At 49.6% G+C, this 26052-nt stretch overlaps 2 protein-coding genes across 2 annotated transcripts; both read left to right on the top strand.

Moving 5' to 3' along the window:
- The first annotated feature begins 27 nt into the window (after positions 1-27).
- On the top strand, positions 28-6991 carry TGME49_309530 (hypothetical protein). The gene is made up of 8 exons (XM_018782581.1): positions 28-102; positions 1530-1638; positions 1911-2135; positions 2549-3114; positions 3419-3451; positions 3757-3885; positions 4547-4666; positions 5179-6991. The coding sequence occupies exons 2-4, from the start codon at positions 1593-1595 to the stop codon at positions 2779-2781; spliced, it is 504 nt and encodes a 167-aa protein (XP_018635612.1). The 5' UTR covers positions 28-102; positions 1530-1592; the 3' UTR covers positions 2782-3114; positions 3419-3451; positions 3757-3885; positions 4547-4666; positions 5179-6991.
- On the top strand, positions 6956-25574 carry TGME49_309420 (ferlin family protein). The gene is made up of 21 exons (XM_002364168.2): positions 6956-9743; positions 10272-10484; positions 10962-11214; positions 11772-11932; positions 12494-12680; positions 13469-13814; positions 14469-14550; positions 15271-15396; positions 15743-15804; positions 16385-16631; positions 17074-17349; positions 17846-17911; positions 18324-18410; positions 18627-19013; positions 19788-19895; positions 20386-20515; positions 20912-21153; positions 21633-21763; positions 22687-22822; positions 23427-23749; positions 24074-25574. The coding sequence occupies exons 1-21, from the start codon at positions 9339-9341 to the stop codon at positions 24381-24383; spliced, it is 4278 nt and encodes a 1425-aa protein (XP_002364209.1). The 5' UTR covers positions 6956-9338; the 3' UTR covers positions 24384-25574.
- The last annotated feature ends 478 nt before the right edge of the window (positions 25575-26052 follow it).

Here is a 26052-nt window from a genome sequence, read left to right as displayed (position 1 = left end):
CTCTATGGGCTCAGGATCCTCGATCCGCACTCAAATCTACCTTTTCCAGCGAGAGCGGCTCTCGAGCAAAAGCCATTCTCTGGCTCATGACCTTCGTTCACCGTAAGTCTGCGCTTGTCTCGCATTCGAAACTTCGGTCGGCCTCTCATACCAAAGTAAAAATGTCCCGGCTCGGTCGGCGGCTGCTCTCTGTATTTGCCATTGGGCGCGCTGGGTGATCAAATGCCGATACCTCGTCTCCGTTTCACAAAGATAACTGGTCAACGAAGATGGATTACCCCGTCCCGGGGTCAATGTTTGCGTTAGCCATCGGATACTGATGCAGCCGACGGGGGGCGGTTCTCTATTTCATGCGGTCAGACAAAAAATTTCACACTGTTCGGATGAATCAGTGCAGCACGCTTCCATTCTTCTACTTCAGTTTCACAATTGAAAACCTCGGTTGCTGCCATATCTCTACGAGAACCTTTGGCCACTCCAACACGTTGGTATCTGTTGCGATCAGCCCGCGGGCACATCGGTGTGGCGACTGACGCCGTTCTCTCAACGCGAAAGAGACACAACGTATCAATAAGTAAGCTGCTGTAAGGTTGTGTAGTCGCAGTCAGCCTGTGATTTGTCGCTTTCGAGAGTGGATGGGTTCATGTAGCTCTGCTGGGCAAAGGTTCCCTGTCTGAAAGCAGTGTACAGCATGGCAAGACGACTCCCTCTGAAAAACAAAGCTTGGCCCCTGTTCGTGCGAGAATGCAACGTTTAAAAAGTCATGAACACTGGACGGCAGAATGAAGTGTGATAACGGTGGATCACTTTCAAAAGACAGCAACTGCATTCATACTTTAAGTGAACGTTTACCTACTCCACCATTATGCAGATTCCATGGATATCGGAGGTGTCGTATTCGTCGGCGACGGGCGCAAGAACATTCCTCACCTAAATGGATCACTGTCAGCTGGGAAAATCAGGTTGACTTCTAGGAGCTTGGACAATTTTTTCACTACATTGAGTGCGGCAACGACAGATCCTCTTGATGTCATTCGGATGGGGGCAGAACTTGCAAACACCCTGGATGTGCAGCTTCAGGTATTTCTCAAGGCTCACACTTTTGTTTCTGAGCTATAACATCTCAGATGATACGGAATCTGCAGCAAACCTGAGAGGCGTGCTTACCAGATTGATAGGGGTTGCTGAGCAATACGCAGGCGACCGGTCCCCGGTACTGGTTTCACCGGTTACTGCGCGTCTGCCTTCCTGTCACGACGTAGACAACAGCTCCGTGTCTCATCTGGAGTTTTAGCTTATCGTTGACACTGCCGCGGACTGTTTGTTGCGACTGTAGAAAGCAGTGACCGTGACAGCATGCTGGCTGCCGCCCCTGATTAGATGATCCAGCGCGGTGCAATAATGTCTTTGGTGGTTCTTCCATGCTGCTTTAGCGGCTAGTCAGTCTTCGTGTATCCGCAGCTCATCAGATAAACTTTGGTTCGCCAGACCTAACGCTTCCGTGACGTGATGTTCTTGTCTTTTTGCAGCGATATTCTGTGGCAGGGAGAAGAAGAGGAAGGTTCAAAGTAGAACTGGATCCGCTGACGGTGATGCAAACCGAAGCCTCCGTTCGTTATCATTGCGCCCACATTCGGGGTACGTTTCAGAGTGAACTAAAGCGTTGGTATGCAGTCAATATAAAACATCATATGTCCGAATGATAAAAAAGATGAACGAAGTCGAACGGACTGCAAGCCTGTTGCATAGAACTTGCGCTGATATAGGGGTAGATAGACCTGCTGGAGTGACTTGTCCAGATGTTCACTTTTCAGGTTTCTTTTCTCTGAATTGCAGCAGGTGTGACATGGTTTTCCTCACAGTCATACGGGTCTACGATGTGCTGTGCCCCGGCCCGTATGCATTTCCAGATCGAGTAGCGCAACATCTCGTAGCGCGTCTGCAGAAGCTCGGAGACCCAGAGATATACCAGGCCACCATCAGCGAGTATCTCAGTACGGTGCAGATGGGGCGACTCGCCGTGGTCACAGGCAAGACGTTCGCAGATCTGACAATAGTTTGTCCCTTCATGTCTACGTATCTGAAAGAAGATGTTGTCGCGAGGGAGCAACGTGACCTAGCCATCTACGCACTATGTAAGTCTACGGAAACGTTTGATGACACAGCACTTACAAACTACATCTTATCGAAGAGCTTGAACCTCACTAATCAGTAGCACCCGTTTGTATCTGGGTTTCAACTGTAATCACACCCTTAGCATGTAAGACGCTTAATCCATTCGCACATGCTAGTAATGCATGCTCAACCGTACTGGGAGCCCAGCACGGCGTTCCTTTAACGAGGCACGAACAGCAGATCCACAGGGACGCAAGAAACAAGAGTGAGGGTCGTTCCAGATCAATGAAAAATCAAAGCAAATTCGTAACTGTCGCCCTCGTGCCGTTATGTAATGGCGCATGGACGGTCGGGCGCCAATCAATTCAAAGGCTGGACTTCACTCCAGGACAACGCCTCATCGTCTTTGGCTTACCGTGATCATTTTTTGCAGCGAAGCTTACACTAGGAAAAGACATCCTACGCCGCATCATGCGGACGAAGCTCGCTTTCGTACCAGTTTTTACTCCAATTGCTGGAGTTGCCTGGATCGGAAGGGGCAACCGCATTGCTAGGCGGAAACTAAGCTCCTTCTTCCGAAGCAGAATAGTTGAAAAACTGCGTCTTCGTCAACCGCCTTCATGTGAGTTGAAGTGGGAGATAAAGGACGCCGTCTCAATGTGGTAGACTAGGAGTACCAGAGGACAAAGTTACGCCTCGATACTCTTGATGTGTAGACCGGTGCGCATAGTAAGCTACCCGCTGCGGTATTCCCAAGTAACCTCCACGAGCGCGTGAACAATGATTCTTCCCCGCAGCCCGGCTCACCTGTAAGGCATGAAAGTTACGTTATCAGATTCCCGGACCACTGAGAGGATCAAGGACAACACAAACGGCTATGTCGAGTCTTCCCTCCATTGGAACAACTTCGGTTCCCGCCCGTCTATCGCTGCCTCCTTTTTGTTTCAGCTCCACCAGGACAAACGATTGCCCCTGCTCTCCGCTGCTTGTTCTCAGAATGTAGGTAGCTTTTCCTCAAACACTGGTGACGCGCCCATAATAGTGCATCTTTTGGTAACGGGGGAACCTGGCAGAACTGTTCACGTAGCCACGTATGGTAATTCGAACAGGGACGCTTCGACATCTTTGCATGCGTCTGTCCTTCGGGACGAAATTTGTGGCTAGGACCATTATTACACTGAATTACGCAAAAGGTCTTTCTTTCCACTGTTTGTATCACCTGCACAATTGTCCCGGCTCAAGCATCAGCGAGCTCATGTTACGCAGCTGAAATCGTAACATGGTATTTGGGTTTCCTTCTCAGCGCGGATATTTGTTAATGGCCTGTACTCTTCTGGTAAGGTGAAAATGAGTAGATGCTAGTACAATACATCATTCCTTACGTACGATCCGCTTCAATGTGCTACTCGTGTGTTTCTCTTTCCTGTCTTGTGATCTCGTTTGCTTTACCCACTTTGTCGAGGAAATGAGTAGCAAACAAAGGATTTCGAGACTTGAAGTATAGCTGATAACACTGTTGCAGTAGACTGCCAGCGCAAAAATGATCTCAAATTTTTAGAAACAACCAGCTCATGCTGTTGAGTCTGCTCTTGACACACCATGACTGCATTTTTCATGTGTTCACATATGTTTTGACCTTAGGACCAAATTTGACGGACGTGGACGCACGTAAGTGCTACCGAAAACCTGGGCAGTCACAGAAAACTATACTAACAGTCATGACTGCCTTTTTCATGCGAAGAAATCGCCCTTGACACAAATCCATTTGCTGTACGCCACACCCCTGATTCACCGGCTTCCAGCTTGCACATCATATGTTCCTCGACTTAAGCTTTGACCACATCTACGAGAATCACGGCACAACGGCAGTTTTAGAAGTATTGTTTTAGCGGGGCACACATTGAAATGGAGGCGAGATGCACACACTTAGTCTGTTAACCGCAGAAACTTAGCTCCACACTCACGAAGCGCGGCGCGGCGCACCAGAGTGTCATCACAGCGGTGGCTGCGTCTGTGACATCAAATTGATCTCCATCGATCTGTCCCGGTCACGCCGCCGTTTTCTGTTGGCCTGTTTCCTTGCAGCTGAAGAATTGGATGGATCTTCTGGTAAGGCCAGGAATCAAAGTGTTTTCTATTAAATGGTGTTGTGCGCAAACAGTTGAGGACATGACTCTGTTGCTTGGATCTTCTCTTATGCGGAGCAGGCCGAAACGTGGCGAGGGCGGGGGGTTCACTGAAGGCGTCAGGAATGCACGCGTGTGGGAGATCTAGTGCAAAAGCGACCGATGCCTTCTCATGACTTCTTTAAATCTTGAAACATTGAGAGCGGGCCACCCCCTACTGCAGATGTTCACCAAACTGGAACTATGAAGCCACAAATTGTTTGACTGAAGTGCGTGGCAACTTTGTCGTGTGAACTGTGCTTCAGACTACGCTTTTGATGGCTTCATGTTCATGAAAAAAACGGACTTACCCTCGGAGGTCTTCTTTCGAATCGGTCGAGTCTGGGTCACATTTGACGCACTTAGGAGACTAGGATATCATGGACGTAAGAGCAAAAGGGCATGATCTACAAACCGGAGACGTACTTGCTCTCACCGGATTGAATCTGTAGCTGACTGTCGTCTCCAAGCGGCTATTGATTGTGGCACGGCACCATCCCGCAAGTTTCACGTTCAGCAAGTGAAACTCCTATATATCACAGAAATAATGAAAATAATGCACCGTTGTCCTCTGGTGTTACGATCGGCTTTACAGCTTTGGTGGCCGAGAGCGATGGGACGTTTACTGCAGTGACGGACGTTTCAACCGAAAGCGAGGCAGGTACGTATGGTATTTGCTTGTGGTATCTCAAGTCTAAGTCCTGGCGAGGAACACGTTGTGGCACAGTAAATTCAGCCAGTAGTTGTGGAACCAGAAAAAGTGTCCATCTCTGTCACCGTTGTTTGCCCTTTAGTGACAGACGGGGCAACTTCGATGATTCTTTGTGAATGCAACTGTGACCAGTTGAAGTGTATCACGTTTCCCTTTGATAAATGAAGCTGCGTGATGCTTTTGCAGAATCCATGAGCCACGACACTTTTGTCGGGTTTGCATCTTCAGAATGACCACCAACATCCTCATCATCTGGCGAAGAAAATGACTTTCATCAAGAGATATCCCCGCGGCAGAGAAGCTCTTCAAGGCATCTCTGACCCAGGAAACGTCGTCACCTTCCTCGGCATCATACAACACAAAAGAACGCTCTTAACTGCTTGGAATGAAGATGAACCTTTCCCGGTTACAGGCTGCACGCAAGCGAAGAACCTGCACAGATGAAACCACTGTCGACGCAGCAGCTTCTTCTGCTCACAGTGTGAAAAGTTTGAACACTACTTGAAGGATGCATCGGAGGCACTTCAGCCAGAAGCAATTGCCACATGCGCAGAACGTGACCATGGCGAGGGACACGACGGTTTGAGTGGTGATATCTGTTGGAGAAAACTTATGCTCTGCGATCGGATACGAAACCACAGAGACGTGGGTTTACATTGTTCACGAGATTTGCGCTGTAGAATGCACAGTTTGGCAATGAATCGGTGCAAGCAGATAAAGCTCTGCAACAGCGGCCGGGTCATGATTTATCGTTCTTCTGTGATTCACAATTCAATCTCCAGAAGCGTGATGATTCCCCTTCTCGGACTGAGAAGGGGAATCATCACGCTTCTCCACCTTCCTGTATTGTTTTGGGACTGGTGTACACCTCTGATTGGCTGTAACATCGTGCACTAATTCTAAATCGTCCAGTATCTATTCGCAGTCGCGAGAGATATGTGGCAAAACTGTTGTGGACTCTTGAATGGACCTGTTTGCAGAGACACGACGTGGGTACCATTTCCACGCCAATTAGATCCGGAAACCGCAACAGAACCATAAGCGATGCTTTTATCTTTCGAATAGCAGGAACGTTTGATTCTGGAGTCGCACTGCACTCACGTTTTTGACAATACTTGCACATTTTACGATGACTGAGGCTGTTTGGAGGAAAAAGAACAACAGGATTTACGCACGGCGTCACATGTCCATCACTACTCAAACCTATCGTGTAGCGACAATTGTGAAAGGCAGCAACGGATCTTTACCGCTTCAAATGGTGTAGTAATTCCGCTGCAGGTGGTTGCATGCAGGATCCTCGCTTTGTAGCTTTACTGTCCCGGTTTCGGGAACTCCGCTTTTAGGTTTCGCCCCGTTGGAGATGGTCAGGACTGTGTCACATCAAAGAAACACGTGAGCTGCAGTCTAGGCATTAAGTGCCGTCTGAAACTTCCAAAAAAAGAAATTATTTCTATTTCAGCTGTTGGAGCCTCGTGGAGGTTACCCCGATCACAAAGAACTTCGCGCTCCGATTTCTCGGCGAACAACAAACGGCACCCAGCATCACACAGAGGGAGGAACTCGACGTATCACCGTACACCCTTCCAGCCTTCGGGTTTACACGTTTCTGCTTCTGTACACTGAGCTTGACGCCAACAATCCTCTGGTAGCTGTGTCGACAAGACAGTGATGTTTCTTGTAAAAAGGGCTAGCTGCCCACAATATTTGCTAACTTTGCTCAGAACATAAACGGCTACCTGAAGTAAACTGTAACTCCTCAGCTCTTCTGTACGGCAAAACGACCGACACGAACAAGAAAATGGGAGGTTCGGTTTGAAACGCTAACTTGCAAATCCTGTGTAATGGACAGTTTCTTTTCGTCTCGCACTCTGCGCATGCAGTAAGCCCCGCGTCCAGCTCTCGAAAAGTGTGTCGGTCCAGATCATTATCGACGTCAATTACTGTGCGTTTTTTTCTGGAAGTCGCACCCCTGAACGTCGCATCGAGGTATTTCCCTGCTGAGTCAACGGGACTCACGTTTCACTGCCCGTCGAACTTTTCCGGAATCTCTTTCCAAAGTCTTTGTCCCTCCGAAACGCGTGAGAAAACGTGTCTCGATGCGCAGCCAGCATTTCGATTCTGCTGCATTGTACAGGGGCGTGAAACTTCAACTTCTTTTGGGATGTTTTCGCTTTCTCCTTCTCCTCGTCTTCATGACTGCACGCGTTCGTCAATTTGTGTGCCTCAGAAACAACTCACTTTTCTATTTTTCACGTAATTTCCAATATTTCCGTTTCGCGACACTCGGGCATTGCAGTTGCTAGGAGGGTGCGGCATTGAAGTGTTGCTGCATGTCTCCTGCGTTTACGGAACCTGCGTTCTCCTCTTTCGTTTTTCAATTTTCTTGCTTTGTCAGATTCTTCCCGCAAAAGATCCGCCGCATCCGCCCCTCTTCAGCTCCGTTCTCCCCATTTAGCCTGTGCCGAGTCTGCTTTGCATGCTTGCCTTTGTGTTTCCTAGTATTCCTCGGGTATCCTTTCCTTGCTGTCTGCGCTTTGTCTTTTCTGCGAGGTGCTTTCTTCGAGAGGCAAGTTCGCTGTGTACACGCACCTCAGTGGTTGCCTCTCTGTATCCGGTAATTCGTCAGAAGCTTCGCTGTTTCAGGGCTCCGGAGTCGCCGGTAGGGAGAAAACCGACCATCACGAGATTTTTTCCCATCTTTTTCTGTCTGCTGCTTTCCCCCACCTCTGTTGCTGCGGTCGAGTTTCCCTGCGCAGAGCGAGTCCTGTCTCCCGCGCATTTTTTCCTCTTGCCATCTGTGGCCGCGTTTCCAGTTTCCTTTTCTTTCCTCTCTGGATCGGGTTTCCGTCTTTGTTTGCCCCCCCCTTTTCACCGCTTTTTTCTTGCCTCTCGCGCGTTATTGTGTCCTTTCAATTACATGCAGACGCGAGGACTGTGTAAATGGAGTGGTGGTGACGGAGCTGCCGCGGCGATGTCTGGTTTAGTTTTATACCTTCTCAACGGCGAGAGGGCAACTGTGTTTCGCCCCTCTCGCCCTTGGATTTTCCCCGTCTTTTCTCTTGTCTCGTGTTCGGTTTTCTTCGTTTCCTTGTCTCCACTTCGATTCCCTTTCCACTTCGTCGCCGTATTCTCTGCTCTTTCCTCGAGCGACAACTAGGTAACGGCTCCAGCTGTACACAGTCTTGCGTCCTCGAGTCATCTGGATGCCTGCGCACAAGACTACGAAGCAGCCTGCGGCCGACAGGAGGCTGTAGCATTGAAGACTGTCTTCTATACTCCAGAGAATTTTCCCTCGTCTCTCTCTCGCTGCAGCAGAGACGTTTTCCGTGGCAGTCTGGAGCCGCCGACGTCTGAGACGACTGCTCCTCTCGTTCCCCGTGTTCGTTCCTCACTTTTTTCAACTCTTCCTGTAGGAAAACGCCGAACCCCGCACTTCTGCTTCTCGTTCCGCCTTCAACAGGCGCCTTTGTCTCCAAGGAGTTTACGAACTCTCACTGTTTCGGATTTTCACCTGTAGGAAAGCCATGCAACCTCCTTTCACTCTTGTCAAAGACGCGACTCTTTGCTCTCCGGTGCTCGTCCCTGGGATCTGCGTTCAACTGCTCGATAGCCTCGGCCTCCTTTGTCGAGCGGTTTCCTCTTTCCAGCTGCACAGAAAGAGACACACTGGGGGGGCGAGACGGGGAGACACGCCTCCGACCTCCCCCCCGCGTCCACTTTTCGAAAACATGAAATGCGCCAGCTCTCCACACAGAGAGTCCAGTCGGTAAACACTTTCTCGCTTCTGTCATTAGTCTTTCTTCGACGCGGCCTCAAAGCCCCAAACGACTGATCTCTGATTGCCGTTCCCTTTCTTCGCGTTTCTTTCTTTTCTGGGCCTTTCTCTGCCGCCATCTCCGCTCGTTGAGGTGTCTCTTCTGCGTCGTTCTTTTTCTCTTCTCCCCTCCACATTGTTTTGCTTCCCCTCGTGTTCCGAGCGACTTTCCTTGCTTTGCTCTTCTCAATCGAATCTGGGGTTCCCCGCTGCGGCTCTCGCTGTGATCTCGGTCTCACGGTCGTCGTGCCTCTTTTCGTTTTCTCCCCCCGCTTTTACCACGAATTTCATTTCTTGCTCTCTCCTCAGCCCCGTTTACCGATCACCTCCTCAAATCGCTCGCGCTGCCGTTCTGCATCACCTTCTAGATCTCTGTCTCAAGATCGATGTGCACCTCTCTATCTCTCGTTTTCTCCACTTCTTTGTCTCCGTCTTACGTCGTTTCTTGCCCTGGGTCGGTCGTAACTCCGTTTGGAGTTCGCATTCTTCGGCTTGCGGTTTTTCTCCGTTCGTCTCGTCCTCGTTTCTGAAGATGGCGGCGAAGGCGATCCAGTACAATATCAAGGTGGACTTGCACGAGGTGAAGGATCTCTCATTTCGAGAGGCTGCTGGAGAAAAGGAAATCGTGCCTAATCCGTACATCGAGGTGACTGTGAACGGAGTGACAAAGACAACGATTCAAAAGACGCAGGTGGTATCGGCTACTTTCAACACGTCCTTCAACTTCACCGCTTACTTGACGCCGGACGAGTTCGCGAGAAGTTACGTGGAAGTTGCAGTCTTGCATAAATACATGCTCATCGGCGGGGTAGGCTTGCAGAGCGCCGTGATCGGAAAATACGTCTTCAGTTTCGCCTACGTCTACACCAAAAGCCAACACTGGATCTACCGGCAATGGGTGACGCTTCGCAATCTCGACCAGCCTCAGGATGAGACTGTAAGCCCCTTCTGTATACGAGAACCTCAAGTTGAAACGCGTGTCTCTTCTTCTTGGAGACTCCCCACTCGCCTTCTTCCACGCGTTTCAGTCTTTCTGCCTTCCTCTCTTTCTGTTTTTATCTGTTTCCGTCTCCGTATGTTTCCACTTTCATATCTCTGTCACGAGATTCTGCCTCTATCTCCCTCACGGTCTGTCGCAGCATCTCAATCGACCTGTGTATCTATCTTTCCTCTCTCTGTGTCACTATGCCACTCTCTGTCTCTGTCTTTGAGAGATTAGACTTCACTCTCCACCTCGGAACATTCTCTCTAATCTTCGCCGTCTACCTTTCTCTGTCTTTCTGTATTGTAGATACAGAACAGTCGTCCTCTAGCTTGAGGTTCTCAGTGCCTGCCGTGGTGTGAGGTTGGCCTTGCCGGTGGCTCTACTGCATCATCAGCTGTACATCTCTATGCATGCTCTGCGCGTCTCCGTGCATGTCGGTTTGCCTCATTTAAACAATTGGTGTGATTCTGTGCGTTCCAGGGTCTCCTCCTCATCACAGTTGGAGTCTTCGGTCCCGGCGACGCCATGCCTGTCGTGGACGAGACCGTCTGCGTTGTAAACGAAGGCGAACGAACCAGCACCGATGTAAATGTTAAGCTCACACACTACAGTCTTTCTGTCAACATCTTCAAAGGCCAAGACATCCCTAGCGTCGCAGGACAATTCTCTACCGTCCTCGAGCCCTACGTCAAGGTGCGCGCAAATTTGACACTCTTTCATGCATATATATATATATATATATACATATTTATATTCGTAGAATATGTGTATATGCGCATGATGTATGCGTGTTTTTACGTATGTACATATGTGTATATATATATATATATATATTTGTATAGTGTGTGTATTTGCGCATTAATGATGTATTCGTGGTTTCATATATGTACATATATATATCTATATATATACGTATGTGCATACGAATCTCTATTGGTAGAGATCCAGACACATATTTGTGGAGATAGAGACCGAATGTCAACAGACACATATATACATATATCTGTATGTCCTTGTGCAAATATTCACCGAGTGCGTTGAACGACGCCTGAGTGTAAGCACAGGGTGTCGTGCAATTTCCGACCGGTACCCCAGTTTTCTTCGACAAGGGATGCGTTTTTCTCGGTCGCAGTTTTACGGTGTTCTTGAAAACGCTGTTTTTGGTCTCAGGTGAAACATGGCGGCGCAGAGTTGCAGACGCGTCCGCTTCCGGACTCGAATCCAGACTGGTTGGCCTCCATTTCCATCCCTGCATGCGTTCCCTGTTTCGATGGCAACGTCCTCGTCGAACTCTGGAATGGGCAAGACTCGTCAACAGCTGCAGGAACGCTGATGGGGACGGTTGTCTTGGATTACTTCCAACTCATCAAGAACGACTTGCCTCCGCGGTGGTTCAACTTCTACTGGAGGCCGCCCGCCGAAGGTAACGAAGACGCCGAGGCGACCGCTCTAAATGCGGAGTGCACGCGAGCCGACCTGAGTAGATCTGCGACTAGGGGGGGTAGTGGTCTCCGAGACGCACACAGAAACGAAGGAAAGACGCACAAACAAGACCGTATACCCTTTTTACGGATGCCCTTTCCGAGACATGTTTTTGTCTTCCGCCCATCGCTCTTTCAGAGAAGCCTGTCGCCTTTGGAGATACCTGCCGCTTTCAGGGAAGCCTATCGCTTTTAGAGACGCGTGTTGCTTTAGATCGTCCTGTATATACAAGAAATCTTTTTCAACGAAAGGCCGTTCTAGAGATAGTCCTTTTCAAGATATACTCTGCCCTGCTTTGAGAAGTCAAATCGGAACCGTACGGGGGGCACCCTGGCCCGAGGGTACTTCACTTGCCGCTCGAGAAAGGCACAGCAGAATCGGAGCCCGCAGCAGGGTGGTGGACATCAGAGAAACTGAGGAAGCGACACATGCATTTTTGCGTTGTGAAGTGGGGATCCGCTTGTTCTGAAAGGCATGTTGTGTTTTTCACTTGCACAGGCCTCTTGGGAGCAGTGACGGATATGATGGCCAGCGCAGAACTGAGGGAACCGATTGCGTACGGCGGAAGAATTCTGTTGAGTGCTTCTACGGCCAAAGTCCAAACGCCCCTGCCTCTCGGTGTTCGGTCGGCTCGACCTATCCCCGATCCTGCAACTCAGGTCTGCCTGCAGAGGCAATGAAAGAAAAGCAATATTTACATACAGAGACACATAGATACACATATATACATATGTATGTATTCATGTGAAAGACGGGTGTCTCTCGGGTGCAGATCTCCCCAGCATAAATGCATATGTCTTCGTACAATTTGGATCGTGGACTTGTAGACAGCAATTGGTTTTCCATATGGTGATACAAACGTGTTTGGTGTGTGTGTCTTAGGAATGCCTATATCTTTTTGTCAGTATGACTTGCGTAAATCTGTATGTGGGTACATCTGCCTCGTTCCATCTCCGTTTCCTTAAATCAGTTTACTTTCTGAATCTTTTCTGCGACGTCTCTCTGTGTCTATGCGTACCTCGATCGATCTCTACCAAGCGTACCACATCTTCCTGTATGGAGCTGCCTGTTTCCAGTCCTGTCTCCGTGTGCTTAGCTGCGTCGAGATCCATCGAGTTTTTGTCTGGATCTACCTGTTCAGGCTGCTAGGGTGCACTTTAAGAGCTGTAGATCTGCGTGTTCTTTTTAGAGAAGGAAACTGTGCGCTTTTGGCTTTTCAGGAGTGCGTATGGTGGCTGGACCTGTACGAAATGACTAGCGCCACAGGCTACACATCTGAGTTGAGAATCGAAATTGCTTTCGGGCCTCATGTCATCAAGACGGCATCTCTAGAGGCAAATGCACTGGGGACTTACGTGATCGGAGACAACCTCGGACGTCTCCCCGAGATGAAAATCTTCGCTCCTGGTTAGAAAAAAAAGCATTTTCCATCTTTGCCACAAAACGTCACAGAATCGGAAGTGATCATCGTTGTACTATTGGGGAAAGAAACGCGGTCACAAGATGAGATATCCGTGTCCTCGTACGCTCATAGAATCCACTTCATTAGATGATACAATAAACTGCATCTCCTTCGACCATGTTGGGTAAAAGCGGTCTAGGTGAGACATGCGAATCTCTTTTCCCCATTGTGTGAATGAGTATCTTTGATGCCTGAGAGAGAGAGAGGAGTCTTTTTCGCGTGCAAGGGGAGAGAACTGAAAGTCTTTGCCTTGTGGTGCGGACAGAGGCATGAAAACCTTGACAGGACAGACAGCTCAGATGGACGAAACACGAATTCGTCTGCTTCTTGCTCGAGAGAATATCGAAGTAAATCGAGAACTCAGTCCCAAGGCGCGTGTTGTTTGGATTCTCTCCGGTTTCTCGTCTTTTCTCAATTTCCCGTCCTCTCGGATGATCCGTCTCTTACATCTCACTCTTCTTCGTCTCTCCGACGTGCATGCATCGTTTCTCCTTCACTCTTTCTCCTCTCGCTTCCCCTCACCTCTTGCCTCTCGCGCCGGCGTTTGTCCGCTTTGAAACGCCGCAAAACGTAGAAAGGTCAGGTGCCTCTCCCCCAGTGTGTCCGTTGTCCTCTTCTTTGCCAGGTCGTTTTCTGTTTTCTCCCCTTCGTTCTGTGAAGTCGCAGCTGTCTGCCCCGTGCGCCATCCCCTTTCTGCTTTCTCCCTGCTCACTGCTTGTCCTGTTTCCTTCAGTCGACGAAGTCCAGGTGTGGGATGTGATGATGTACGTCTGCTCTCCACCCGCGACGACCGTGGCTGCGGGCATTGCAGATATCTCGAACTGGTTCTCTGGATGGGGGGGAAGTCCGACGGCGACGCAGAATACGCCAGAGCCTGCCGAGACCCCCTGGACGCGTCTGGCCTGGGTGCGCATTCCTTACGACTCGAGGCAATTTCAGAACGGGAAGCCGCAGTGGTACAGCCTCCGCTCTCTTGACGGATCCGGCACCGACATGTTCTCCGTCCTCCTGGGCATGGAGATGTTTCCGACGAAGGCAGGGAAGCAGCGCGCCCCCAGACTGGAGTACAAACTCGCCAGGTAACAGAGGAAGAATCCGCGCCTGACCGAGTGAGAGAAAACGCCGTGTCGACGTGATCGCCCGGGGCGAAATCTGCGAACCAGCACTGGATTTGTCTCTGCGAAACGGAGACAACCTGCGGCACTACAGCCATCTCTGTCTCTACAGTTCGCTGTCGAACCACGTCTCTCAATAGCGATATCTGTCTTCGATGTGTCTCATTGTATATCGATATCTCTTTGTGTATCTGTATCTCACTGTGCGTCTTTGTCTATATGTGTGTCTGTATCTATTAGCCTGTTAACATGTATCATCAATCTCAAAATCTGTCCCTACAACTTCTTTCAGGTCGAAATGCAGCGACATTTGTGTCTGCGTAGCTACGTGATCATATACAGCAAATCAGAAGGTCTATGTACATCTCTGGGCTCTGTAGATATCTGTGACAGTAGGGAAAGCGTCTGTGTATGCCATCGGGGTTCATGATGAATTAGGGTGGATGGCTTGACATCGAAATGTTGGATAGTTCCGCGTCTCTCTGGACATGTTTTCTCTGCGAAAACGAAACACACCACTCTTTTTCAAAAGCGCATTCGGAATGCCTTCTCCATGTTCGAGTGCCAGATCGGATGCACGGCAATCAAGACCTTTTTCGCGGTGTCTGATGTGGCCAGGTTTTACTTTCGAGCTCTCATCTACGAAGGCCTTCATCTCCCAGCTGTCGGCTACGACGTGTTTCCGGATCCCTACATCCAAGTATGGCCGATTTTTTCACCAGTCCAATTTCCGTTTCCTTTCATGCCGACACAGCTTGAAACGTATCGAGCTCTGCATGCAGACGGCACATTCTGAGGTCGTTTTCTGCACCGAGTTGCTGCTTTCTTCCCCAGTGCTTGCCTGGATGGATCGTGGCACTGCAGGCGGTACAGCGAAGCAACGAGGACCCCAAAAAGATGGCTTTCTCTGCTTGCAACTCTCTGGGGATCTCCCGCGCTCTCGTGTCGCACCCGTTCACAGGTCGCCCACACTTTGATGTGAACCTGCGAGTCTTGCTTCAGTTGTTGCCTTGGAGGTGCAGAGAGCAACCACCAGCGGTTCTCGCCAGAAACGATAGACATGCACGACAGAAGGTTCTCGAGGGCTGGCGCATGCAGGCTCAAAACATGCGGCCCTCGCCTTGCGTCGGTCTTCTAGCCGGCGCTGAGATGCGGGGAACGCGGAAGCAGGAAGCGCCTGAGGAAGCCGAGAGGCGGTCAGCGTGTTTCTCGCTGGGGATCTTGGGTTTCCGAGCGACTGGTTTCAACCGTGCGATCCAGTGTTTTCCTGTTCAAGCCGCGAGAAAAGCAGGTCTTTCTCGTGATCGCGAGACAAATTGGGGGGCTACTTTTTTCACGAAACGAGAAATCGAAGCGTGGCTGTGCTTCGTTCCAGTCTCTGAAGAAAACGTGCGAAAAAAAGCCTTCCGTTTCCTCTCAGGTGGAACTGGCGAGCAAGACTCTGAGGACGTCCACAATTCGACAAACACTGAACCCATCCTACTATGAAGCTTACGAGATCGAAATTCGCCTCCCAGAAAACATCAGCCTTGCCCCAGATATCAATGTAAGCGAGTATTCGAGAAGCAGAGACACACAGGTGCAAACTTCCAAAGTCATTGAGACGCAGAAACAACATATTGGCGCTTGTACTCTGCTATGTACTGCTACTATCTGTGTCTTGCACATTGCCATATATATATATATATATATACATACGTCGGGAGACCGTTATCTATGTATTTACGTATATATATATATATATATATATATATATGTTACGTCTTCGTATCTGCAGAGGACGGGGAGCCTTGGGTGTTGCTTGGGGCAGCATACCGTGTCGTGTGTGAATCTGCGATTTCGTTTCCTTCCGCATGCAGAGAACAGTTGAATGTTTCACTTGTTCTGTGCAGGTGGAGGTCATCTCGGAATCGAACTCCCTCCTATCGTCGGACGTCGTCCTCGGCTCTGTTCAGTACGTGTCGTACACAGAAACGAGTTTCGGCGTACACTCTTGAGCTGGGCTTGCACGCATCCCTTTATTAATTTCTCACTCAGTCGAGAAGCCTCTATAAATCTGTGTATTCATAATCGATGTCTGCCTGCGTCTCTCTGTCTGTATTGCTGTGTGTATCCTTCTCTCACTCTCTGTGTCTACTTGTTGCCGTTTTTCTTCGTCTTTCTATCAATCTGTGCATCTCTGGAGCTCTCTTCCGGTGTTTGTGTCTGTAGTTCTCGTCCTGTCTACCTAAATCTCTCCATATCCATCTATATCTCTATGTGTCTAATCTATGCGTATCTGGCTGTATCTGTGTCTCTCTAACTCTTTCTATATCTCCCGACAGCTGCATGAGTCCCTGTCGAACTCTCACCAATCGATCTGCTCGTCTTTCGATGTAAATAGTTATATATATATATATATATATATATCAATATGTGTATGTATACGAACATGTATATGCATGTGCGTGCGAACGCGAGTATTTGTTTCTGAGGGGGTTTCGTTTCGCTCTCTTCCAGGCGACAGTCGGAGATGCGTTCTTCTGTATTTGCAGGTATCCAATTCAGAAGGTCCCGAAAGAGTGGACCAAGGCGCCTGTGTGGCTGCAGCTTCACTCGAAGGCGTATCCTCGATGCAAAGCGCGCGTGTTGGTGGCGTTTGAATTGGTGCCTGCGGAAAAAGCCGAAGACGACACGTACCCTTTCTATGACGACATTCGGCCTTCGACGAAGGAAGGCAACATTCGACTTTTCCTTGTCGGCGTCCGCCTGTTCAAACCCATCACGCAGCCATTTGTCACGGTAAGAAACGAGGAAGGCACTTGCAGTTTGTGGGGACTTTCGTTCATGAGAAAACGACGGGTCGGCGGTCAGGCAAGGACCAGAGAGTGGGCCATCTCGCGTCCTGTGTCTTCTTCTCTCTTCAGATCTGCATCACCTCGTGCATCTCCTCCCGCTGTGTTGCCTCTCTTCCGGGTCGTTCCTCTTCAGATGGTGTTCGTGATCCTTTTTTCTTGGATTCACACTCTTCCCTCTCTCTTGTCTGTTCCGCTTCTTCCTCTTCCTTTCTTTCCCTGGCCGTGTTTCTCTTCTTCTCTTCGTGTCTGCGTCCTCGCCGTCTCCTCTTTCTTCGCCGTCCGACTCATTCTCGCGTCTTCTTCCTCGCCTTTTCTTCTCTGCGTCCTCGCATCCTTTGGCTGGCCCTCTCTGCTTTCACCGGCTGTGCGTCTCCCTCCTTCTTCAGGTCTGTTTCGGCCGCGATGTGGAGAACACCGCAGAGCCTCTGTGGTCGCAGGAGTCGTCGGCGCCCAGGACTGGAGAGGGGGGAAACTGGAATTTTTTGGAGGAGTTTACAGTGTCTGTGTCTCTCCCCAAACGCATGCAACACCACTCGTTTCTCGAAGTAAAAATTCAAGACCGGACACAGGGCATTGGCGGAGAATCGAATGTCGACGTGGGCATGGCATACATCACACTAAACCCTCTTTTACCGTGGCTAGACAGCCGCGAACGCGCCGAGGTAAGTGGAGGACACGATGTTGCATGCACGGTGTTCGTCGCCGAGAGCTCGCGGTCCACACAGAGAATTTATGGTCCCGTTCAACTCCCGCGAGCAGGCAAAAGCGTATGCAAGAACTTAAAAACAGCGAGACCATAAGCTTTGGTGGTGGAGGGAGAGTGAGATCGTTTCTCCTTCAGCAGTGGCATCGACATGCTGGCTGGCTGCATCTCAGTCGAAGGAACACACTGTACAGACACTGTGTCGGACTTGATGGTGCGTGTTTCTCTGTTGGCGAAGCAGATCGTCGAAGACATGGAATCTCCAGTAACTGGATTCACAGAACTTCGGTTTCCACTTTACTCTGCCCGCATGCACAAATAAAACGAGTGCCTTTTCTGTGTGAAAGTCTTTCTTCTGTTCGTGTCGGGGAGTGAAGGTGTTCGGTGAACGTTCCTGCGGAGCTTCATGGCTTCTCCAAGTTAAGAAACATTTCCGCTTTCTGCCTTGTCTGCAGTCCCTGGAAACATTTCGTCTTCAGATGCTGGAAGAAGTCCTCATTGAGGATGCGGAGAACGCTCGTGTAAGCCCGCTTTTCTCCACTTTGTTTCTTTCGTTTATGCCTGTGACTGGAGTTCTGGAAATAGAAGCATTCAGTGACAGTTTGTGAGTAGCGTTGAAGGAAGCAGCTCGCTAATCGTGCAGACGTCGTGCAGAGGTTAAAGTCTTCTCGCCTTCGCAGGTCACGCTACGAGATGCATTCCGTTGCTTGGTTGTGCAGACTGTGTGCTTCTAAACCAGGTTTGCTGTTGCGAACTCACGCGTTGTCCTCGTGATTCGGGCAGATGAGACGCTGAAGAATCCTTTTCTGTCTGGGATGTGCCTCACAGATGTCCTGCCTCAGGAGGTCAGTTTGACGTCAACTGCGAAGCGCTTTCTTCGGTGTCGAGTGCGAGAGTCATGAGCTTCTCGTCCGTTTTCTTCTTTGTATGCAGCGCTCGGCCGACGGAGGGCTGGCCGCACGCACTGGTGGAGGATCCTTCGACGAAGACGCCACGAAAAAGAAAGAAATGCTTGCTGCGGTAAGAGTTGTCTTCTTCCTGGGGTCCACGCGTTTCCGCCCATCTTTGCCCTTTTCTTCTGTCTGTCTTCTCTCCTTTTCTTCTCTGCTTCTCCGTTGCCTTTTGCACACTCGGTGGAGACTCTTTTTCCACAGTTGCCTGTCGAGCTGCCGCTCCTTCACGACTTCTGTTCCGAGCCCCCCACCCGCCGGCTCCGCGCACCGTTGTTGTGGTCAGGAGCGCAGCCGGAAGATGGCGATTCCGTACAACGACCCGGACATGGCCAACTTGAAGATCGAAGAGGTCGACGACTACGTGTCTTTCAAAGTTGCTCCCCGGCCGCAGGCGTCTCGACTCTCGCGAGAAGGAACGAGCAGAGACGAACGCGGAAAGGCTCCTGGAAAGTCGCTGTCAGGGATGCCTGGACCTGTGGCGCGCGCGTCGCCGGGCGCAGGCGAGGAGACAGAGAAGAAGGGAGACCCTGTCGCAGAGAAAAAGGAGGGCAGCGCGCAAGCGGCGCCGCCTGCGGCGCCAAGTGCGCACCAACGAGAGGCGCTCGCAGCTAGCCCTGAAGAGGAAACCTACGGCTTCACGCCTGAGCAACTCAACTTTGTTCTCGCAGATGTGAGACAGGGAAAAGAAGGAGAAAAGGAGACAACAACGGAAGGCGAAGGAAGGAGAAGAACCGTGGGGACCAGAGAAGAGGACGGAGGGGGGAGAGAGGGAGAACAAGAGGGGAGGCGAATCGAGGAGGAGAAAGAAACGAAGAGGGGGGGTGAAGACAAGGAGACTGGGGGAAGGGAAGATGAACAAAGGAGAGACGAACAGGGAGAGAGGAAACAAGTGGAAAGAAAGGGCAGAAAGCTCTGTGGTCTGGGGTTAGAACAGACAGACAGAACGACGGACGAAGGATGTTGAAAAGCGTTTCAAAAACGACCGGGTACAGGAAACGCGATGTTGAAAGCAGGCAAGACGTGACGTCCAGTTGACATACAGCCGAAGGTTCTGTTGCAGAGAAGGAGAACCGCGGGGGAAGCAGTTGGAGTGTAAGGCTGGTAAATAGCACTAGCGAGTGAAAGAACACAAACGCGATTGTCGTGAAGGGGGAGAAGAAGCTTTCTGTTCTAGTCTCATTTGCACTCGGCAGCGCTTCTGCGCACATCGCCGGTGGGCGTACATCTGAGAGACTGCGAGTCGTGGTCGCTCTCCCGGTATTTCCAGCCGGCACAAAATGTAAAAACCACACCAGGGAGTTTCTGCGTGTCACAGGCTGCATTGTGTAGCTCTTTTCCTCTCACTAGAAATTGCTCTTGCGCGGTCTTTCTGCCTTCTTCCGCGGGCGCGTGCAGATCCCCACGGTGTCTTGATTTTCGTTGCCTTTCCCCTTCTCGTTTTCAGTTGGAGGAGGACGACGCGGAGGAGATGACTCGCGACGAAGTGCCGTACGAACTCGAGGCTGACTTCACCGTTGATGATCTCCCTTACCTCCGCACTCCGATTTTTCGAGTACGCCAAGAGCACAGACACGCCGTTGCATGCACTCGATTGCGTTTCTCATTGTCCTTCTTTGGTCGGTTCCCTTAAACGAAGTCGCCTTTTTATGCAGTGCTCTCTGACTCTGCCGACCTAGTGACAGGCATGCAAGGCGATAGTCCACATTTCTCATGAACCAAAGAAGAGTGGGGACTTTCTCCAGTTCTTTTTCTCTCGAGGTTTGTCTTTGTTCTCGGCGCTGGTGACTCCTCCGATTACAGTCTTTCCGTTTCCCTCTGTTTCTCTCCTATTTTCGAGAAGGATGGACTTCCCGCATGCATGCGTGGTTGGCGGCAATTCCTCTTGATGGATTTCTGAACGCTGTCCTCTCTCGATGTTGTTCTTGAAACAGAAGTTAAACTGCAGTGCATCAAGATATTCTGTCACAAGCACCTTTAAATGAAGAAGCTACACTTCTACATCGTTTTTTGCTGTCATATTTGCTTTTTTCATTTTTGTACAGCCGACTGATGCAGGCGTCCCCGAAACGGTGGGATACTTAAAGTACGTTTGCCGAGTGTTTCAGTCGACAGACGAAGACGAAGGTGCCGAGATGGATGCTGTCTGCAAAAGCCTAATCGAAACCTACAACTGTAAGTTCGCCTCCACAGCCGCCCCCAGGAAAAAAGGGGAAGAGACACACAGACTACGTTGAGAATCACGTTCTAACAGCAGTGTTGCTGTCGATTGTCTTGAATTTATTTTCTGCCACTTCTGTCTTAAGTTCATGCATGTATATGTGTGCACGCATCTGGACATCGATACACATATATGTATATCTATACACATATATATATATATGTGTGTGTATGTAAATACATGCCTATATATATGTATATATGTGTGTATATGTATTTGTGTAGGAACGCGTAGGTAGTTTTTTGTATTTCGGGAGTGTGGTGTACGATGCTGTATTTGCAGCGTGTGTCATGTTTCGTGGTAACATGTTTTTTTTCGCCTTTTTTGTCTCGACTTGTTTCCTTCTTCAGCGACAAGAGACTTGGTTGTTCGGGCCTATGTGCTGGCAGCACGCGGTCTCGTTCCACCTTCGGGTGCCTCAGATATCCAAACTTACGTGTGGATTCAAGACAGCGAAAATGCAGCGACCTTGCCAGGGGGGCTTTCCTACAACATTCGCGACACCGGCTACACGAAGAAACAAGGATTCAAACCGGAATTCAATCGATGCTACACCCTCGCCTGCTCTCTGCCGGAAAATTCCATTGTCCAAGTAAGGACATCCAGAAAAAACACGCGTCTTCTCCACAAACTGACTTACAGCTAACCCAGCAACGCACAGAGATAAAACATATATATCTATCTATATATATAGATAGATAGATAGATAGATAGATATTTGATTGCACATGGTTCTGTGGCGTAAGAACGTTTGGAGACAGGAGGGTTTCTATTAGCTCTTAGATGAGGGGAGGTATAGACAGTAGCACGGCGATCGTGCTCAAGATTCAGTAACTGTGGCGACCTGATATGTGTATAGGAATTATGTTCATATATATATATATATATATATATACATAGATCATGAGTGTTTGTCTGTATCTTTCTCTCTGTGTTGTGCATATCCATGTGTAGGTCTGTGCGTAGGCTTGCATATGTAAGGAAAAGGGGTCGTGTGTACTTCGGTCTGTCATTGGTGTGTCTGTCACGCGACTGGGTGAGTGTCGGACTGTGTTTTAAAACTGTCTCCAGATTGCCGTCATGAACATGGGGCGTCTTACCGATGAATGCATAGGCCGAACATACTTGGACGTCGAAGATCGGTTCTTCAATAAAAAGGTGGAACAGATGGTCATTGAAGAATCGACTCCAATTGAGCTCAGGTAAAAACAGATACTTTTTTTCGGTGAAAGGTCTTGCGTCGAGGCCGTTCGGAGGCCCAAGTGAAGTTCGTGATGCGTGAACGGTACAGCTTTTGAACATACGTGGGGATGAAAATATAAACTGTGAATTTCGCAGAACTCAGTGAACTCAAGCGGCGGGTCGTGAAATCCACAAGAGATCCCGTGGGTACACCAGGCGGCGTTGTGTGTTTCTTCTGTTCTCGGCACAAGACACACAAGCCCGCGAAAACGGGGAAGAATGAACATGGGGACACGGTAGAGACAGAGAAAGAAAAACGAAGAAATCAAACGCACTTCAGTGGAAAGGCTGCGTATCCTTTCAAGGACATGGGTCCGCGAAAACCCGCGTCTCACCCGCATACCGATACCACACGGGAGTATGGCAAAAACATGGATGCTTCCCCCGTATATGAGGGAGATACTAAGAGCCACACGCGTTGCTCATGACACGCCTTTCGACTCTCGTGGGCGCGGCTGAAATCTGCCGTTTTGCTGCAGAGAACCACAGAATGATACGGGAAAGTAGGAACACATATAGATTCACATGCATTTGCACATACGCATACTATATATATATATATATATATATATATATATACGTACATAGGAACGGTATATGATGGAAGCATGGTAGGTCGATAGAATTGAGGTTTTGACTGCTCCTTAGTTGTGCTGTGTCTGGTTGGCTGTGGGGAAACGTGACATGGCGCTTGATGCGAAACTTTTTGTCTTCCGCTTGTGGCTGCCCTGTGGTAAGGGCAGGCAATACCCACGACATAGCAACTGAAGCTACACTCTGTGCTACACATTATACAGTAAGAGTTCTAGGTTTCTATACACTGGTTGTTCGTGGGAATACACGGGGCGACGTGGACTGATGCATGGAATTCTGTCTTTCCTAGGACTCTGAAAAACGAGGGAAGCACGGTTTCTCACGGTTCGCTTCGGGGCTTCTTCGAAATCATGCGTGCTGACTACGCCCAGCTCCACCCGCCATACACACTGGCAAGCGCAGAACCTGATGAGTATCAACTGAGGGTAAGCAAGGAGTCGGAAACTAAGAAGAAATGGGGGAAAGGGCGCAAGAAAAGATCCAAAGACGCAAAGTCTCCGGGTAAGGCGAGAAGGGGAAATTTAGAAATACGAAACAAACAGGAGGACAAAAGTGCACGTAGACAGATGTCACGGCGTAGGGTAGGACGAGAAACGGAAGTAGAGTTGAACACAGCGACAAATGAGACGTGAAAACACGTAGCGAGTCGTGAGGACGAGGGCGGCCTCGAGACTTAGTGGCATTCATGAGGTTGTACTGGGTGTCTGCTCCTGTTCGTGTCAGCCTGGAGTGGCGTTCATGGTGTGTTGACATCGCGAAACCTTGCGGGAGTAGCACGGAGGTTGAGATGAGCGAAAGCAGTCCACTGGGGTGGTGGTGTACAGCACTCATAAAGAACTTGACAGCAGACCTCTCGTACTTGGAGGCCTAGTCAGCATTCTAGTATCGAATCTATTGTCGTTATAGCATGGAGACCGCAGTACTCCGTGAAGGCCAGGAGAACGGTGGCGAAGGTACACAGCCATCCAGTGTGTAGAGACACATTCACACTTTTTTTCGATTTTTTTCGAGTGTTTGTGTTTGTTTCAGGTTGTCATCTGGCGTGTGAAGGCAGTGCCGCTCGACGACAATTCTTCGATTTCCCTATTTGTCCGGACCATCTATCAACTGGAGGACTCCTCGGAGATTGTCAAGGACACGGACACACACTATAACAGCACAGACGGAACTGCGGTGTACAACTGGCGAATGGTTTTCGATGTTCTGATTCCCGCCCAAATCCCCGTGCTGAAACTTCAGATTTGGAACTATGCCCTTCTGTCGTCGACGGAGCCGATTGGCGAGGCGAACTTTGATCTGACGGCCGATTTCTTTAGGGCTCGAAAACGCCAGCAACATTACCGAGTTCCCAGGTACAGCAGAACAAGGCATCTAGCTGTAGCTACCGAGTTTTCATATACACCGCCGTGTGCGTGCTCCGCATATCTCCGGGCGATCCGTATGTGGTTGTTTCTCTCCATTCCAACTGTTCAAGCGTAGAACATATCTATCTGCGTGTATATACGGAGGTATGTAGGCGCATGTGCGTGTGTCCTATTGATCGAGTGTGAGTAGAAAAGGAGGATAAGTGGAACTACTTTGTGTGGATTGTGACAAGGGAGCAAATTTACTTCCAAGAGAGTAATGCATGTTTTTACGGTTCAGATTGTGTTTCTGGCGTGGCTTTCGATTTTCAGAATGTGGGTTCGGTGTTCCCACCCAGCGCACAAAGGCAAATTGCGGGGAACAATTGAGATTGAGGCCTCCATCCTTCCCCGAGAAGAGGCGGAGTACACACCTGTCGGAAATGGGAGAGACGAGCCGAACCGCGACCCATTTTTGCCCGCGGTGACGACAAATCGAACGTACATTGACTGGCAGCAAATCGGCGAAACTGTCGGAGCTGCGAGCAGCGCCATTATGAGTGGGCTGAAATGGACGGGTGTGTGGATGACAGTGGCAGGGATCATCGCGCTAGTCATCTTTGTTATGTTTCTCCTCAAATAAGGGGAAACGAACAGCAGGCTTGTCAGGCGAAGGCAAGAACAAACACATTCGAAGGTAGCACTCACCAGCACTGACACCTGAGTAATGGATACGGCTCAGCCTGGGGAACACTTTCCTTAGGTTTGCTTACGTCCCACTGCCACTGGCGTTTTGTGGCAAGCAGGTGAAAAGGAACCGTGAAAACGCGATAACCGGAGAAAAAACGCTCTCGCGGTGTGTTACTTCGCAGGGTAACACAACATTAGGTGACAGGTTGGAGGAACACGGAGAGGCATAAAATCAAGAATTTGAAACATAAAGAATCCTGTCGGGGATTGACAATGCCACTTTTTCGGGGACTCACCATGTCACTTCTCAATAGAACGCGCGGATCGCGAATATATGTCTGAAGAACGGTGCCGCGGTTCAAGGCAATTCCGCGCTCATACCATTTTCCAGAGAAGGGGAAACTGATCCAGAGAACGCGAGAGTGTTTAAGGAACTCTGACATTTGGTCCGGTTAAGCGTTGTCTTACGAATCTCAGATAAAAAGAAGGGATCCGTCGCCAATGCATAGTTGGAGTGCAAATGCCGTTTATAACAGAGCATTTTACTGAGGAATGGACGGGACGGTTGACACAGGCGCTTCCTCAGGGGTAGACGGTCGGGTTGAAAGGGTTTTTTCAGATTCCAAACGTCCTCTTTCGGTTCTTTTGGGGCTGCCTCACCGAGTATGTCAGATTGGAAGAAAAACAGTTAAATCCTCAGTTTGTAGAACGCATGTGGTTTCCCGAGAAGAGTTTTTCTTGCACACTCTCTACTCGCACGTTCAGTCCATGTGATACGAGCTTTTGTCGTCTCCACGCTATTCGCCGGTGTCTACTGCGCTCGAGTCCCGTGTGGAGGATACTCACCCTTCGCAGTGTCTTGTTTGTCAAAATCTCACCCACTGTCGCGAAAAAACGGAACCATCGCATTTTTCCCCTGAGTAGTTTTTTCTGTGCTCACAGTTTCTTTGGGACGGTTCCCGCCTTTGTTCGTAAAGCACCTTCCTGCATACCTCTCATCTGCGTCTGCGATCTCTTTTTCTCTGCTGTTCTCATCGGATTTATGTCATGTGGGTTTTGTGTCAACCAGAGTTTCTCTGGAGGGAAAAACGGCGCATTTTTGTTTGCTCCGTAAAACATTGCATAGTCTGGAGTTGACTCGAACGACACCTTAAAAGAATTGAAGAAGAAATCTTTTTTGAATACAGGTATACCGACGGTGACTTCTGCACGGCTGAAGCGCGCCATTCTGGAACAGAAACGAAACAATCGTAGTTGGTTGTCTCGTCACGAGATCGGTACGTGGTTCTGCAGGGAGGTGCCTCAGCGAAGTTTAATACGTAAATTTGGACAGAAATATGAGTACGTAAGTGAGATGTTCTGTACAGAGAGATGAACACGAAGAAACGTAAAGACTCCGACAACTGTGTGTGCGCTGCCACTCAATTGAGGCATGCTTGACGCTTCGATTACCCGAGGCGTACGGAAAGTCATGGCAGTGGGTAGATACGTGCGGGACCACACATGCGAGCGGCAGGTCCAACACAGCTCTCACTGCCCCTTTTTTTGGGAAGAATTGTCTACTGTGACAGTCAAGATCGAAACCAGTATCCCAGCTCGTAGCATATTCTCCCGACAGTGAG

Source organism: Toxoplasma gondii, chromosome XI (genome assembly GCF_000006565.2).
Source record: "Toxoplasma gondii ME49 chromosome XI, whole genome shotgun sequence".
Lineage (NCBI taxonomy): Eukaryota > Apicomplexa > Conoidasida > Eucoccidiorida > Sarcocystidae > Toxoplasma > Toxoplasma gondii.
This window is presented reverse-complemented; position numbering and strand designations above follow the sequence as displayed.